The sequence below is a fragment of the Emys orbicularis genome, chromosome 24, assembly GCF_028017835.1.
Source record: "Emys orbicularis isolate rEmyOrb1 chromosome 24, rEmyOrb1.hap1, whole genome shotgun sequence".
In the NCBI taxonomy this organism is placed as follows: domain Eukaryota; kingdom Metazoa; phylum Chordata; order Testudines; family Emydidae; genus Emys; species Emys orbicularis.
In genome coordinates, this window is record NC_088706.1 from 15,803,697 (window position 1) to 15,822,024 (window position 18,328).

General features: G+C 50.2%; 1 protein-coding gene across 1 annotated transcript in view; it reads right to left on the reverse strand.

The window, feature by feature from the left end:
• The window catches only part of MAST3 (microtubule associated serine/threonine kinase 3), a 42,776-nt gene extending 25,151 nt beyond the window's left edge, over nt 1-17,625 (reverse strand). Inside the window, exons 1-5 of the mRNA XM_065422364.1 lie at nt 17,540-17,625; nt 4,184-4,272; nt 3,470-3,542; nt 2,661-2,681; nt 384-462 (exon numbers count right to left, since the gene is read on the reverse strand). Of these exons, the coding sequence (XP_065278436.1) occupies nt 384-462; nt 2,661-2,681; nt 3,470-3,542; nt 4,184-4,272; nt 17,540-17,625 (348 nt within the window). The remainder of the gene's footprint in view (nt 1-383; nt 463-2,660; nt 2,682-3,469; nt 3,543-4,183; nt 4,273-17,539) is intronic.
• Nucleotides 17,626-18,328: the final 703 nt, after the last annotated feature.

An 18,328-nucleotide genomic window follows, 5' to 3' on the forward strand; every position in this document is an offset into this window, starting at 1 on the left:
GGGGCTAGCCTGCTGATCTTCCCATGCCAGAGAAGGCAGGAGATGCCTGCTGGCTCTCTGGGCTGTAGAGCTGAAGCCAGAGGACCTTAGAGAGGCTGAAGCCCAGGCACGAGGCATGGGGAGGGACACTAACACCATACCAGAGAGGAGAGCGTGGTGAGAGATGCTGAGGTTCATGGATGGACTGTGGGGACTTGTGTTGTTACAGTTTGTACACAAAGAGCTTTTGTTTGTATTAAATTAACCCTCCAAGGGCTGTATTTATACTCAAGGAGTGTTTAGATTATTTCTGGGAACAATTGAAGGGGAAACTGAGGCAGGCACACCAGGCAGCCACTATTTCAGATTTCCCTCTCCTGTTTCAGACGGCTGGATAGCTTTACCGAGACAGTGGAACTGGGGGTGTTAGTCCCATAGCCAGACGAGGGTAGCGAAGCCAGTGACCACCTTCTGCCATCAGCCCTGCAATAGGAAACACATGGGTCACACAGGGAAAACTTTGTTTAAATGCAAACAAAGGAACAATGAATGTCAAAGTGCTGTGGGCAGGAACAGGCACTTCGCTCTGGCCCAGCCAGCTGCAATCCAAAGCCTCTTATGCCAGATGTATTTTGATATCACTTCACATAAGTAATAACGACTTTGTACAATTAATTTTATGGCTGAGGGGAATGTAATGCCAGAATCCTAGAAACTAGGTTATGTCCCTGCTGCAGCAGAGGGACAAACTGGTGCACGTGTCCCTATGAACTGGTGCTGTTCTCAGTCAGTGAGCGGGTGACAACTCCGTGTGACAGCTCTATTCTGTGTTCTTTCCATGACTGCGCTTGAACAAATCCACTTAGGGAGGGGAAAACGTTAGGTTGGGATTTTTAATGAGAGTCAAATTTGGGCCCCTGGGATTTTATTCTACAGAACAGCACGATTCCTACGGGCGTATGAAAAGTGAACACGCACAATGGACGCGCCCCCGCTATAAACAAGATGCCAGAAATTTAAAACCTAGAAGGGTATTTTTGCTGGGAGTGTTTTCTAGTAGACTAAGGGCTTGGGAGCCCAGCCCAGTGCTCTACATCCCTGTCACTGACTCACTGTGTAGGTCACTTCACCTCTCTGGCCTCAGCTTCCCCATCTGCCTAACCCAGCTGCCATGGAGCCACAGGCTCGGGGCTATGCCCCAGCTTTTAAACAGTCTCTTGGAGGACCCCCAAGGTCTCTCACTGTTCCTTCAGGAACGGCCCCGCAGCCACACTGCCTTCGAGACTGAGCCTCTGGGCTTCAGCCATCCTGCTTCATGCTGTGACTTCTGCTCAGGGAGTCCAACTGAGAGACTCCTGCTTCGAGACTTGTACATACCCCAGGGAGTGAGGCACTGCAGCCAGATGTGCAGGACACCACACAGTGTTTTTCAAACACAGTAGGGTTAATTAGTCAACTGGAACGCGGCATTGGGAGTCCTCAGATTAGCACAGAGAAATGAAGGTGAAAATAGTTCATTCCAGCCAAGCCAGAGCAATCCACCAGCCAAACTGCAGCGAATTCCATCACAGGCGGTCTCTCTCTCGGACTCCTTAGCCAGTCCCAGGTGAGAGCTGCCAGCTTCTTCCAGAAGCCTGTTCTTTATCCCCTGCTGGTCACCTCCCCGTCCTTTGTCGCCAGGCAGGGCCATGCTGAGTTCACCCCCACCCCACCCCAGAGCTTTGTTCAGTCCTTGGGGCTTCCATTGTCCTGCTGGACCCTCTGCTGATTTGGGTGAGTTTCAACCAGTTTCTTAAGGAGCTTATTCGCTACAGCCCAGCCAGCAAGGGGACCTCATGTCCTGTGCTGTCCCCAAGAGCAGACTTGACCCTTTTCCCTTCACTGGGTACCAATACAAAGTACAGAGGGAAACTGAGGCACACATAGGATTCATGAAAATATTACAGAAAATTCCCGCTTTATCCCACCAGCTCGCCGGGATAAGTTATGAGAATCGGCCAAGCCCCCACAGTAAGGCCTGTAGCAGTGCCAAGGGCTCTCGCATCAGGGGCCGGCTCAGCCTCGTAAGTTGCTTGCATCATCATTTTTCTGTTTTCCCATCATTAGCAGCTTGAGAATGAAGTCTCATTTGCTCCATCCTAGCTCTTTCCCATTTGGCAAACAAGGAGTTAACACTCCCCATTTTCCCTAATGATTCTTGAAATTAAACCTGACTTCCTGGTTGTTTATTTCTGCCTACGTACACCAGGGAGGTTAATGGCATCAACTCAGCAGGGCCTGGAGAGCACTGTTCCCATCTCCACCCTGTACATGCATTGGCGATTTTTCCTGGTGACCTAGTTGTAGATTTCAGAGGAGCAGCTGTTTAGAATCCAGGACACTGTTTATAATCTGGTGAGAAGTTTTAAAGTGGGGCAGAATTTGGGTCTGGACTCCTGGCCAACGGCCATGTGAGGGGAACAGAGCCGTGTCTGTTCCTGGAGCCGCAGAGAATTATGGAGCCCAGTCACAGACTGATTAAATCGGGCACTGCCACAATGGGGGTTATGCTCAGGACAAGCGAGGTACAAACACACCGAGACAAGGGACACGTCAAAGTGGAGCAGGCATTACCCACTGAACACAGGCCCCCTCCATTCCGCACCTCTCTCTGGAAAGGCTTGGTTCCTTCTCGTAATTACCTGTCAGTCCGAGCAGCATGACTGCAGGGTGGTGGGAGATTATCAGCCAGGAAGAGGGAGCGAGACACAGAGGCAGAGGAAAGAGACAAACAAAAAGAAGGAAAAAAAGAACAAGACGGTAACCGAGAACCACACTCCCAGGCTTGCTGTCGTTTCCTAGGCGCACGGGTTACCGTATTCGTGGGGAACGGTGACAGCTCTAGCAGGCATCACAGCTCACGCAGTCTCCAAAGAGCTAAGGGGGGAAATCTGCACACAGCAGAACTCTGGGGACAAATGCTTCAGCTAACAAAGTGCTTTGAAGGGACTCAGGAAAGAGGGCCTCCCCTTCCTACCCAGCTGGGGCTGTCTCTAAACACCCACCCACAACCCAAAATAAGGAGTTTTCCTCTGTTATGTTAGTTCTGGCTTGAGTCAGGTGCAAAGCAGGCAGGGTTTGTGCAATGACTCTGCCATTGGACCAAGTCAGTCCAAGCCCTGCAAATCCCCCTGGCCCTTTTACTTCAGCCATGGGCAACTCTTGAACAGAGACAGATTATCACACTGAGCTGTGCCATGGATTAATTAAAGAACATGATGAGACGCCCAAGCACATTCTCACTCATGAGCACATGCACCATGCAGACACTGCTCTCTGGAGGTGAAAGGCAGCAGCCAGCAGTTACCCACTGCACCACCTTTTGCCATGAAAGCAATACTGTAAATGTGAGCTGAGTCTTTCACTTCTCTCTCAGTCCAACACTGTCTGCTGGTATTTACTTTCTCTGCTGGGGGTAGGAGAGGGAAGAAGGAAGCCAGCCCCAGCTTACCTGCGAGCAAAGGGAAAGCTGACAGACGTGCTAGTGGAGAAGTTCCGTGGGCTATCCAAAGGGCTGCTCCCAGCTGCAGACAGAGAGAGAGAAATTAATGCAACATGTGATCCAGCCCTTTGGCTTGTTGTCTGGGATCTCGCCTCTGACAGCAGGGGTTACTTAAGGTTACAGTCACAAAGTAAATTGTGATGTAAAGATTTCTTATATTCCTATTGGAAAATAAACCCATTCCCTGAAGACAGGAGACATCCTGTGGGAAGGTAATTGTCCCTGTCACTGTCACGACAACCGCAACTGCTACAAGGACAAAGTTAAAACATGGCCTCCCCCCACTCCTATCTTTATTTATTAACCCATGTCATGTGCAGCTGCCACTCTGCAATAGATACAACCCCCAAGTCTAACACACACACCCGTCCCAAGGGGCTGACACCCAGGTTACTGCTAAAATAGAGAAACCAACACTGCTGGCACACAGCATCTTCCCACAGCACATGCACCACCGAGAAGGGATTTCATAATCATCTGAATAAGAAAAAAAAACCACAAGGGCAACCTGGTGTTGCCTCTCCAGTCCTTCCAACGAAGAATCTTGCAAGGACTGAAGGTGCCAGCAAGGTACCTTAGGGCCATGCATTGCCCCTCCAAAGTAACCAGGATAAAACCACGGCAGGTGCATAGCCTGCTCCCCGGAGCTCAGACCTTCCCTACCTGTAGGCACAGAGAGCGGGGAGAGAGGCCGTGAGAGGGTTGGAGACGGCGTTCCCACCACCAGGCTTTTCCTGTTACTGCTCCGGCAGCTAGAAAGGGAAAACAGAGTGTCATTGTTGCACAGCTCCCAGATGCCAAAGCAAAGGGGGCGCGGAAGTTTATAAGGCTTTGGGATTTATAAACCATCTCAACACTCCAAGTGCTTTGCTTTACAACCATAGCACCCCCAATTCATGCAGGAGAGCCCCACCGGAGCGCCAGCCCCCGAGCTCAGACCAGAGCATGACAAGCCCAGCAAAAGGGGAGAGCATGGCCTCTCGAATGCTTTTGAAGAGGGCTGGCGTGACTATATTTATTTAACAGGAAACTGGTCTCCCCCAGGTCCCAGTTCCAGCTGGACCTAGGGAAGGATGGAGCTCGCAGTCAGCCAATATCCAGCAAATAAGAATAGAAAAGAGCCAAAAGGACCTAAAAAAGAGGAAGCAAAGAAGAAACTGCCAAGTGGTTTCATGCCCATAAATAAGAGTTTGATGGAAAAGCCCCTCTGGTTCCTAAATTCACCGTCGTAACTAAAACATGCAGTAAATCACTGTTGTTTATGGTCTAACTTTAAACCACTTTGCTCTGAAACCTGTGAGCCCGAATTGACTTGCATGCCCTATTGCCAGAGCTGCAGACACACCACTGGTGAAGCTGCGCTGGCTTTTGCTCCATAAAAGACAGCTACAGCATCAGTTTCCCCTTTCAGCTGTGCTCCGTGTCTGTATTCAAACACTAGGACTTTGGTGACTACCTCCCCGCCAGAGGTTCAATCTGGAGAGCCTTCTTTACACAAAGGATGTGGAAAGCAGGAGCAAGAAACCAAGGGCGCAACAGGGCCAGGAAGAAGCGGAGAATCCTTTGCTAGATGGAAAGCTATTCAAGAATCCAATCCAAGCAAAGGAATCACTGAGTTATAACCATGGATAACCCAATCTTCTGACTTATCCCTATATCAGCTCTTACAGCACAGAGGAGAGGCATTGCAGCCTGCAAATCCAGGAAGGCTCACCGTCTTGGAATCAGACCCATGGGCTGTGTCCCTGGGTGCTGGGATCCCCCCGTAAGTGCCCTTAACAGAGAGTCTCCAACCCCAAATGTCCAAGAATCCTGAGATCGTAACAAAATCTCATGATTTTTAAGCTGTACATGTGGCGATTCTTTTTGTTGTTGCTGTTTTTCTTTTTGAGAACTTTGCCACTGTTAGCCACAGTGCTGGTCCCAGGCCTGGATAAAAAAGGAGGGTTCTGCAGTTAGGTTTGCAACCCACTCAGCTAAAATGTTACTGCAACAGAAAGAGTTAAACCAAAACCTGGGGACAGTGGGTGCAGAGGACACTCAAAACCCACATGTGACAGAGCTCAGTGAAAGCCGAAAGGAAGCGGAGATCTTGAGACATGGAATCCTAATGACCAAAGCTGTAACAAGACTAGGCAGGTGGAATGTACCTACTTTGTATGGTACGGCAAAGCTGGCACAGGTTACAAGAGAAATGAAAAAATACCATCTGACCATACTTGGTGTAATAGTGGGACGAGATGGGCAGGGAGTGGGAAGATGATATCTGAAGGCGCTACAATTGTCGACTCAGGAGGAACATAGAAAAGAAGCGTAGGAATTATGCTGGACAACATAACAGTGAAAATCCTGCTGGCCTGGGAGCCAGTGAAAGACAGAACAACCACCAGGTTGAAACAAGACATGTCAAGGGAACAATAATCCAAGGATATGCACCAACAAACGCACAGCAAGCAACAGTGAAAAGGATTCAGTCTACAAGCAGGTGCGGCAGTCCTGGATGTCGTGCCTAACCACAACATCAAGCTGATGACAGGCGAGACTTCCAAGCACAAAGTGGCAACAACTCTACTGGCTGGGAAGAAGTCAGGGGCTCAGCAGCAGAAGGCATCCAAGCTGATAATGGCAAACGGCTCTTGAATCTCTGTGGCACAAACCGCTGTAAGAGAGGAGGATGTCTCTTCCAGCACAAGAGTACTCCCAGGCTCACAGGGAGTCCACCAGACAATGTGACTGTCAATCAGATAGACCATGAGTGTATAACTAACAGATGGGCATCTTCTTTGAAGGATGTCAGAATCAGCAGAAGAGCAGATGTTTGCTCAGATCATTATCTTTTAGTAGCCATGTTACAACGTAGACTCAAAAAGATCACAAAGATGGGCAACAGGAGTGCTACAACAATAGAGAAGTTCAAGGACAAAGAAACACAGATCAGATTGCACTTAGCAACCATTCCAGTGTTTTACAGGACCAGGCTGATGAAAATCTGGAAGACAGATGGTCAAACTGATAGAAGATGGTAGTCGAGATAACAGAGGAAATAGTGAGCCACCGAAGGAGGCAGAAGGAAGATGCATGGATTACATCTGGAATATGAGCAATGATTGACAAAGCTCTGAAGGCAAAAAAGGAACAGTGCAAGACAGGCAGAACTCTTAGAGGTGGCTGCAAGAGACAGGGACAAAGAAATAAAGGAGAGATGCAGGCAAGAGAGAAATGTCTGGGGTCAGGAGGTTGCAGAAGCACAGAAGGGAAACTTTCAAGCATCTTTACAGAACAGTGAAAAACCTCTCAGGAAGAACCAGACCATCCCTTGTGATGCCCTTCAGGGACTCTCATGGACAGATGCTGAAAACATCTGAAGAACAAGCCAGACAACGGAAAGAACATTAAACTGTACAGAGCTGATGATTATGCACAGGTTTGAGAAATGCCAACGCTAAGTTAGAAATAGAAGCGGGACCAGTAACACCCAATGAAATTATAGCAGCCAGCGAAGTCCTCAAACAGGTCTACGCTCCCGGGACTGACAGAATGTAAGCAGAGGTACTGAAGGCAGAAGGCGATATTCTGACTGAGCCGCTAACAAAACTAACCAAACATGGGTGAAAGAACAAGTGCCCCAAGACTAGAAAGATGGCATCATCGTGGCATTGCCAAAAAAGGGGGGCTCTTACTCAGGACATGAACAGGAGAGGTATTGTAAGGCTATCAATGCCAGGCAAAGTATTGGCTACCATCAGCTGAACACAATGAAGATGACAGTGGATGCCATACTACGAGAAGAACAGGCTGGGTTCTGTCCAGGTAGATCATGTTGTGAACAGGTATTCGCTCTTCGACAGATCATTGAAAAAGCTATTGCTTGGCAAACCCATCTGAATTAACTTTAAGAAAGAGTTTGATAGTGTCCATAGAGAGACCCATGAAATATTGCTAGAAGCTATGGGATACCAGACAAGCTATCAACATAATAAGGAGTTTATATGATAGAAGCAAACATGCAGTAGGATCAGATACAGTCCTGGGTGAGTGTTTCGATATTGTGACTTGACTTAGACAAGGGTGTCTGTTATCATCAATTTGCCTTGTACTATTGATGGACTGGGTGTTGAAGCAGACAACAACAGGCATTGTTGAAGGGGTAAAATCGTTTAGCATAGACGAGTTGACTTTGCCAACGACACTGCTTTACAAAGCACGACGGGGAACAGAACGACTGCCCTTCCATCAGAGGTAGAACAGGAGCAAAAACTGGACTGAAAATAAATGTAGAGAAAACCAAGATTATGAAGGCAGGAAACTGGAGAACAGATGCAAAGGTTAACATGTATCAGAGACAGGGATGTGGGCGGTCAGGCCTAGCGGTTCCTAGATCTGCTCTAGGAATTGTTTCGGGGCAGGTCTCTGGCCTGTGTTATACAGGAGATCGGACCAGATGATCACTGTGGTCTCTTCTGGCCTTGGAACCTATGATTAGAGTAGGAGTCGGAAGCCAGGAATAGGAACCCAGTGTCAGAGCCAGACTCAAAAGTCAGAATCACAGCAGAGGGTCAGAACTGGACACAGAGGTCAGGAATCAGAGACAACGGTCAGAGCCAGGTTACCTAGAGTCCGGCAAGGAAGGGGCAAGGCTGGGAACTAGCAGGCACAAGAGCCATCACAGCTGAACTGCTGCTGCTTGGCTGAAGAGCTGGTGTGCTGACCCTCCCACCAATCGGGTGGTGGACCAAATCCAGCAGCCTACTATAGGACAGCTGGGTGTGTTAGGTTGCCCAAAGACTAGCTCTGCTGCAGGCCCTGATTCCTGACACAGTGGATGGAAATGAAAACAAACAGGTCCAGGTCCCTCTCTCTGTAGCGTGCGATGGCATTTGGGATAAAGATACGCATCGGAGACCAGGAAAAGCAAACCCCACTTTGGGAGGATGAACAACACCTGGCCAAACAGAGGTGTCCACTCCAAACTAAAGGTCAGATTATACCATGCGACTGTGCTGAGCACGCTACTGTACGGCGCAGAGACCTGGCCGAGGGCAGGCGCTAACAAGAAGAGACTGGAGGTGGCCGATCACAGATGGCTGAGGAAGACGCTACACATTTCCTGGAAAGACAAAATAACAAAGGGAAGTCAGGGAGCTGCCAGAGCCAGACGTGTTAGAAAATATCATCAAAGAAAGACAGCTCAGGACGTCGGGACACGTACCCCACATGGAAGATGGGAGATGTGCTAAGCCAGCCTTGAACTGGGTGCCTGAGAGAGGAAAGAGAAAGGGAGAAAGGCCAGGGGGAACTAGCAGAAGACAGTGCCAGAGGATATTGAAGACACTGGTATCATCTGGGAGGAAGTATCACAACTAGTGACTGACCGTAATCAGGGGAGGAACTGGATTGCCAGACATGTCTGTGGCACAGGAGGAAGTAAGGTCTGAGGTCAGGTTTTTGAGTGTTTAGCATACATGAGGTCACATTTTCATGGTTTTCTCTGTAAGGGCTAGAAATTTACTTGTTTAAAAAAATCATATTTTTAATTTCACATGACTCTAGCAGCTGGAGTATGAATGCCAATTATCATGAGATTCCTGATACAATTAGTCACTCATCCTGCTTCTGCCTACTAACAATCGACCAATGCATTCTATTTTTTTTTTAAAGTTGCGATATAAATTCTACACAGTGCAATATAAAGCCATTTCCATAACCTTAAGCATTTCTTGCAGTGTATAAGCTGTAAAAAAACTTTAATTGAAATTCAGTTATAATTAGTGGTTCCTTCCAGGCTTCCCTCCATTTTGCTGAAAAGGGGTACATGAGACACCACCGGTACTGGGCTGAACATCTGAGTGTATCAAGTACGGAGAGCAGGATAGCAGACACAGCAAGAGGGCTGGGCCTGTGAGGATCCATTTGCAGGATCTAGCTCAGTCTCCTCCTTCGGGATCTGCTGTAACAAACAACTTCCCTTTTCAGCAACAACAGGTGCCAGCCGCATGAGACTCCAGAACACCGATTTTAATCTCACGTTTCCAATTATAATTCACAGTTTATCCTTGGTGCAATGTGCCTCTCCCTGCACAAACTGTTAAGATGCTCCTCTGAGCAAAGGACACGCAGGCCTCTGACCTTTGCAGATTTTCCCTTGCAAGGTTTCCTCATGAATAGCTTTTATTAAAAATCCAGTATATTCTATTGCATGCAGGAGAACGAGTTTCACCTCCAGCATCGGTAACTTCCAACGCCTCGCTGCATCACAGACCTGTGTGGCCAGTATAAAAAGCTGCCTTTCAGAGCTTCGACAGAGTTGCTTGATGTGAGGAGCATATAATGAAACAGACTCGACTGATAAATTGCTCCAATCTCCTCTCCTCTCTTCTCCCATTAAACAGAGTCAGTATGTGCTTGGGGGCCAGACCCGTGTCTGCGTGCTAGTGAGACTGCCTGCCATATTTCTGGACACACCGAATATTTATTATTTAACAATTAATAAAAAGTAGCAAACACTCAGAGCTGACCGGAAGCAGGAAAACACAATCTACAGCGTCACGAACTAAAATTAGGGGAGATTTCCATAGATGTCAGACCAAGGACACATCTTCCATGAAAACATGAATACACCTGAGAGCCAGATTTAAATAAAGTAAGTCAAACTGTGTCTCCTGGATTGCTGCTACCCTAGACTGCTCAGTAGAAAGGCAGTGCAGAATTTCCATTCAAAGCTGGGAACAGAAACCCTCGCATGGGCACTAAAAATAATTAACTCCGTTTACCATCATGAGCTCAGAGCTTCCAAGGAGAGAAAAGAAAACCAAGGAGTCTGGGAAGGCTCTCTGTGGGGTCTAATCATGAATGCAGAGAAGTTATTTACACCAGGAGTAAGGCAATACAATGTTTTAACTCCAGACAGCTAATGTTTAGCAACCCCCATGCGGACCCTCCATAACTGCTGTATGTATTCTCACTGCATCAGCGCACCACCAAGTTTCCAGCTGCTACCGATTACACTAAACAAACGTCAGCGGCTGACCCAGTCACCTCGTGGTCATTAGTCTGTCCTGCCATGCAGGGGCCCCAACACCCCCCCGGCGTGGCTTCACGCAGACACACAGTGTACCCACAGGGCAGTGCGTGAACATTTTTCAATGCACATTCATTGTTTTCTGAATAATATTCATTAGTCACTGGAGGATGGACAGGAAGCTTCCACAAGCTCTACCCCACTTCTCCTACTTCCCACACCTTTGCCTGCATTTTCACTGGCACTTCATTCTCTTCATTTCTCACCTGCAAATCCCTTGTGGTGCCTGCCACTCCTATCAGAGAAGTTGTTTATTTAGAGGCCATATTTTAATTACCCAGCTGATGGAACAATGCAGCACTGAGAGCCAATGCTGCAGCACCAGCCGTGAGGGATGGAAAGAGAGAAATACTTTAAATCAAGGGTTAGAGATGTGTCTTTAAGCATTTTCCTCTCTACCCAGGGGTGGGGCACCAGCAGTCTTTTCTCAGCTGCAGTAATGACTGGGCTTGCAGTCTCTCTGGTATCTACCTCGCTGGAGCTATATCCCCAGTGCTCCCCATATCAATGCCTGGCCTAGAAAGACAGTTGTTTCCCCTGGCTGCAAAGGCATTTTCCAGAGCCCACACAGAGCTCTGGGAGGCCAAGAGCTCAGCAGAATGCAAGAAAAGGATTGGACCTTGGTGTGGATAACGAGAACATCCAGAGTTGCAACAGTAAATGCGGGTAAAATCAGACGTTTGGAATGGCTCTACGGCTCTTGCTGAAAGACGTGAGCTGACCTCTAGTTAACAGGGGTAAAGAAAAAACCTTGGAGGGACCCTATACCACAAGGTTTACTGCCCTTCCTCGAAAGCAGCTAGGGATTGCCACAGGGCACTAGACTGGAGCTCCGAAAGTTCCCGTCTTCCTCCCCACCATTTTTTCCTGGCCCACTCCAGTGGGTTTGTTTTGGTATTTGACTTTATTTTTTTAAAACAAGTTATAGCAGCTATAATAGCAAACCCCTCCCCTCTGACCCCCAAGTGTTTGAAATACTGACCCATGGACAGGTAAGGGTTCACTTTCACTGTAACTCCATGTTAGCAAATTTCTAATGCTAATTTGTAGCTACACTGAGATGAAGATTGGCTGACATACATAAGATACCTCAAGAATAATAAACATGCTTGTCTTAACAAAACAAATTCAAATGGATGTTTTGCAGTGATTTTGATTAATAAACGAGCAAGCTCTCATATCACCTCGTTAACCCATGTCAAGATGTCAGCTCCAGAGAAATGGTAAATAGTTAATCACAGCAAATCAAGACCGACAACGAACATGTGCAGAACGCCACTGCTTTCTTCCATAGATTCATAGATCCCAGGGCCAGAAGGGACCATTGTGATCCTCTAGTCAGACATCCTGTATGACACAGGCCATAGGACTTCCCCCAAAAGAATCTTTACAACGGCAGCATGTAAAAATCTGAAGAGCTTGGTGCAGGTCACTGATTTTTGCAATACAATGCATCATTTTTTGTAGAGACACGACCACCCTGCACACTCCCACTCAGAAGATTTATTTTTAAAGTGAACACAAACCTTTGGCTAGGTTAGTTCCAGTAATCGCTACACAGACAGATTCTGATAATATTTCCTGTTTCTGCGCACTCCACCCTCGGTGCTACAGCTATCTCGCGCCATTTTAACCCTGCCTGATGCATCAGCTGCATCTGGCTCCCTTCCTCCAAAACAAGTAAGCCTTGTGCAAAAACGGCTGCTTCCTCTTAAAGTTAGGAGTGAGGGGCACAACCCAGCCCCCAATGCTCTGGCTCTAATCCTACATTTGTAAGTTTTGCCAAAAACGGAGTGGAAAACAGCAGTCAGCAAAAATCAGGTTATTTACAGAAGAATGTGACAACGCACCCTCAGTGCGGCACATCTCCAAAGTCACCTTCCAGCAGCACCACAGCAACTATCACACCGTCAAGCGCACCCTCACAGATAAGGAAACTCTGTTACAGCAACTGTGACCCAAAAGCCCCTCACAACAACCTGTGACAGCACAAGAAAGCCTGCTACAGAAGACAGGAAGTAAACACCGTAGCAAGCTGAGAACTGCATCATCTGACCTATCTCATCACAGCCCCAGGCCATGTCCACAGCATCAGTCTTAGATTTATTTCATGAATATAAGCAAGGCAGTCCCACCCCAGGCTGCCCCGCAAGCGAGACAGGAAGCAGAGTCTGAGAGCTAGAACATCAGTGCACAATGTGTTCAGGTGTCTTGTTCCTTTCCTACAGAACCAGGCCTAAGATGGGGCCTGTCACATTTCTCCATTAAATGTTTAAAGAAATAAGCATCTGGTTACAAACACCTTCCAATGCACCACAAGGCCGGGCTGGCTCAGAAGAACGGGACACAGGCCCCTGTTAGCTGGCTGCTGTCTAGTGGCCTGTGGGAAAGGACTGGATGGTCTAGACTAGGGATCGGCAACCTTTGGCACAAGGCCCATCAGGGTAAGCCCCTGGCAGGCCGGGCCGGTTTGTTTACCTGCCGCATCTGCAGGTTCGGCCGATCGCAGCTCCCACTGGCTGCGGTTTGGCGCTCCAGGCCAATGGGGGCTGTGGGAAGCGGCGCGGGCCGAGGGATGTTCAAAACAGGCCCAGTCTGGAGCTCTGGGTCCCACAGCCCTGGACACAGAGCTCCTGCACCGGTGGCCCTGCCAGGGCAGGATGAGGCAGAGAGTGAAGCTTCCACTGCGGCTGCCCAGTTTGACTCTGATTGGAGGATTTCACTCTTGCACATTTCACCAGCATTCAATTCAACCCAAACATTTTTAGTTCAAGTAAAAGCCACGCAAGGGGCCAAGCAAGTCCACTCAAGTTAGTGAAACCGCATCTGCTGCACAAGACCCAACTGCGGACTACGCAGGCACAGTGCGCACTGTTGCTGGATGAGGATTGCAAGGCAATCCCAGGTGATTCCCTCCAAGCCCCCACCCCGATGAGCCCAATCTCCTCGCCCTCAGAGCGTCACACAGGTGCATGGGACAGAATACAAACCACACGAGTCACCCCAACACATTTTCCATATGTCCAGTCTGATATCACAGGAGAATTACACCTTCATTTAAAAAACAGTGTCTCAATGAGTAGGCAGGCCACAGTGCACCTTGTAACCACGAGACAAGGAGTTGAGTCTGGACTCCTGGGTTCTATTCCCGACTCCGGCACTGACTCGCTGTGAGACCTTGGGCAAGTCACTTCCCCGCTCTGTGCCTCAGTGTCCTCACTTCTGAAATGGGTAAATGGCAACATCCAAGTGAAGAGCGTTGAGACGGCTGGACTAAAAGCACGATGTAAAGTAGCACTCATTTTTTAAAAACAAAACTGGCATCAGGCAATCAGATCAGGGTGCAACAGGTAATTTTGCTAGTATAGACCAGGGTTTAAATGGCTAACAATTGCAAAATGCTGTCAGTCACAACCAAACTATTGCCTTCAAGATGACAGTATCATTCAGCTGGCCCTGTCTACACCATTCAGGGAAAGTGTCAGCCGCCTTCTAGCACGAACTGCAGCTCACTAGAAAGATGCTAGCTTGCTTACCCAGGTCTGAAAATGTCTGCTGTCTGGGCCATTCACCTCAGATCAATTTACAGACAGCAGCTGCAATGCACGGGCTTAGTCCCAGCCCAATCACATACTCCTCTCTCCATTGTTCTAACTCAACAATGGGGTCAGACAATTCCCTCCGCATGGTGACTTCTTTACTTTTTAACAGTTTGCATTGTCAAAGAATTTCAGAACTGCCTATTGCAATATAACGGAGTACAGCACAGAGCAGGCAGCAGCATCACCAACTCCAACTGTCCAAAAGCTATGAGTCAGAACCCCCCAAAATCACGAGATGGGCTTAAACTCATGAGATTCTAAAAACAAATGTGTTTCAGGTTCTTTGCACTAACTGGGGGGCGGGGGGAGAGCCTCTAGGTCACACTTTGGTCACATTTTCAAGCTTTTCTCTGCAACCATGAGGGCTGGAAACTTACTTGAACAAAAGCTAAAGCACATGCTTAAGTGCTTGCAAGATCAGGGCCTAAATTTGCTGCTGAGTCCCGAGGCCTTAATCAATCAAACCCCATCCTAACACAACGGGCACGACTAAACATCTTGCAGTCACCTGCGCATGACACTGGAGTTCAGATGGGCTAGCAAGATTTTGCTATAAGAGAGGCTGATGTCAGAGTGCTGTGCTGTCGTCACACCAACAACATGCAGTTCTGACACCCATGCAGGAAAAAAGGGTCAGTTAAATATCAAGATAAATCAAGATCACTCAGAGGCTGCTTCCTCCTGCTCTGCTGAGCTGTTCCAGCACTCCACCAGCCATGTCAACAGCCACGCGGCAGGAAGCTAGGACCTCTCATATATTACAGTGCTCTTCATCATACCAAAGAACAGCGTATGTTTCTTAGCTATTATAAAATACACCGCACTGTAATTCTGTCTCTGGGTCTAGCAATACTAATGAACCACAAGAGCATTGCCCAACCCCCTGGGGAGAATTACGGCCTCCTTAGGTTCAGCTGGATGCACATGACTCCTTAGATTATCACTCTGATTATGTGTATTTTTTAAAAAGTCATTTCACGGAACATTCATTTCACAGATGTGCTTCCATGAGGACAATTATTATTATACAAGATACAGTGGTGCCACTTATACTCCCACCAATACAACTGAAGTGACACTTTATCCAGAAATTGTTTCCCCCCCCACCACCTGTCATTTAATTGGGACATTTTGTCCCCAAACTTGCAAACACTCATCAAGTTTTATACATGTGGGTCAAAGAGACAAAGTCTTTAAAGCTGTGGTTTGCAGAACTGGGCCCTAGAACGGGAAGGATCAGTGAATTTGCTAAGAAAATACACTCTCCTATTCCTCTTTATAATAAAAAGCAATGCCATTTTGAGACTGAGGAAGGCACTTTTACAGTTGTATCTCAGTCTGTGTGCAAGTGAGTTAAATGCCCACATTGTATAAACATATCAAATCGCTCACTCCTGGATTAAATGTGGCACCAGAGATTTCAAATCTAGCTCACTATTGAAATGTTGCCCCCATTGCTCACTTGTTAAATTTTCAAACACGCACCTTCGTGCTTTCCCCCAGGCTGCCCCTCACACCCTGTACACATCCTCAAAGCCCCATCACTGTTCTCCTTAAGCCCCTTCTCAAAGCTCTCCTTTGCCCTGATGCTACAAACAACTTGGCAATGGCTAGGCTGCTGGCATGCAGAGATCACTGCCTGTCGCCTTGACCACTATTGTCGCATTGTTTCCTTGCACTCCCCTGTCTGTAACCACATCTTGTCTCTTGGCTTATTCGCCGACTGTTGAGCCAGGGATTGTCTTTTTGTTCTGTGTTTGTACAGCTCCCAGCACAACAGGTCCTGGCCCCTGACTAAGGCTCGTAGGCACTAAGATAATAGAAATAATAAATAGGAGCCCTTTTTAGGGAGCAAACATTTTAAAAAGTAGATTAATCACCCTTTTGAATTTGAATAAAAGCTGGATTCCATGTTTTTAGGGAAGCATTTCTGAGCTTGTCTAACTAGACGGTGAAGCCACTCAGCCCTCACACAGGCTAGTCCCGGGGACAATCAGAAAATACACAACAGAAAAAGATTAATGTTTTTGGAAAAAATGAGCTCTGGCCATTCCAGCAGCACGCAGTCACTTAGTGCTGCTGCTCCGGGCAAACAGAGCTCCCCTGGTCTGGGAACAAGACCTGTTTGGTGGGAGAAGGGTGAAATGCTCTGGCCTGGGTGCTGGCTGGGGGAGAGAGCAGGAACACGGGTAATACTTGCAAAACTGAGATCTGGTCTGCACTACAGACCTATATCCCTCAGGGGTGTGAAAAATCCACACCCCTGAGCGACATAGTGATACTGACCTAACCCCAGGTGTAGGCAGAGCTACGTCAGCGGGAGAGCTTCTCCTCCCACCAGCACACCTACCGCCTCTCGGGGAGGTGGGCTAACTACGCTGATGCGAGAGCTCTCTCCTGTTGGCGTACAGCGTCTTCATTAAAGCGCGGCTGCTGCGCCGACGCAGCATTTTAAGCGTTGACTTGCCTTGAGCAGTGCACTGCTAAGGCCCTATCCACATGGCAGGAACCTTGCTAGTGATGGCTATTTTAATGGCTAGGTTTAAACCCAGCCTAATTTGGGCAGAAATTCCTGTCCCAAGAACTGAAATCTATTCTAGACGATAAGGACAGAGATGCTGGTGTTGCTAGCACCGCTCCAGCTGGAGTGTGCATAGGACCTGGATGGCAAAGGTCTTGCCTGGGAAACCCCAAAGATCTTACAGACCAAATGCCCCGCTGCCGAATCCTCCTACTTGTCTCCTTAGCTGGGGACTGGCCTGACTCTGAGATGGCTCCCGCTCCAGAGCGCAACGCCCCAGCCTGAGCTCCATCCTGCTTCTTACTGCATGCAGCCCCGCCCCCCCCGCACCTAGCACTGACGCCCCCCACACTCCTCCCCAACACACCTAGCACTGACCCCCCCACTCCTCCCCCCCTGCATGCAGCCCCGGCCCCCCCCCCGCATCTAGCACTGACCCCCCCCCTGCATGCAACCCCCCCACTCCTCCCCAACACACCTAGCACTGACCCCCCCACTCCTCCCCCCCTGCATGCAGCCCCGACCCCCCCCACACTCCTCCCCAACACACCTAGCACTGACCCCCCCCACTCCTCCCCCCCTGCATGCAGCCCCGGCCCCCCCGCACCTAGCACTGACCCCCCCCTGCATGCAGCCCCCCCACTCCTCCCCAACACACCTAGCACTGACCCCCCCCCCGCATGCAGCCCCGGCCCCCCCGCACCTAACACTGACCCCCCCCACTCCTCCCCAACACATCTAGCACTGACCCCCCCCCCGCATGCAGCCCCGGGCCCACCCCACTCCTCCCCCCGCACCTAGCACTGACCCCCCCGCACCTCTTGGAGCGCTGCAGCAGGTCCCCCTGGCCCCGCTGGCCCCGGTAGCCGGGCGGCGCCGCGCCCCAGTAGCTCGGGTCCGACATTCCCGCCGGGCCCAGCCGGCACCAGAGCGCGGCGCAGCGGGCCCAGCAGCCTCCCAGCGCGGGCCGCTACCGCCCGCCCGGCCCGCCCCGCCCCGGGGCTGGGCCCTGCCGCCTCAGAGCCCGCCCCTCCGCGCCGGGCCAGTCCCCCTGGAGCACCCCCCCTCCCCCACCGGGACCTCTGCCCCCCCGAACCCCTCTGGAGCCCCCTCCGGGACCGGAGCCCCCCCCCCCGGAGCCTGCCCCCCCTCCCCCACCGGGACCTCTGCCCCCCCCGAACCCCTCTGGAGCCCCCCCCCGGAGCCTGCCCCCTCCCTCCCCCACCGGGACCTCTGCCCCCCCCCCGAACCCCTCTGGAGCCCCCTCCGGGACCGGAGCCCCCCCCTCGGAGCCTGCCCGCCCCCCCCGGAGCCTGCCCCCCTCCCTCCCCCACCGGGACCTCTGCCCCCCCCGAACCCCGCTGGAGCCCGCCCCCCCCCCACGGGACCTCTGCCCCCCCCTGGAGCCCCCTCCGGGACCTCTGCCCCCCCCGAACCCCTCTGGAGCCCCCTCCGGGACCGGAGCCCCCCCCCCGGAGCCTGCCCACTCCCTCCCCCACCGGGACCTCTGCCCCCCCACCGAACCCCTCTGGAGCCCCCCCCGGGACCGGAGCCCCCCCTCGGAGCCTGCCCGCCCCCCCCCGGAGCCTGCCCCCCTCCCTCCCCCA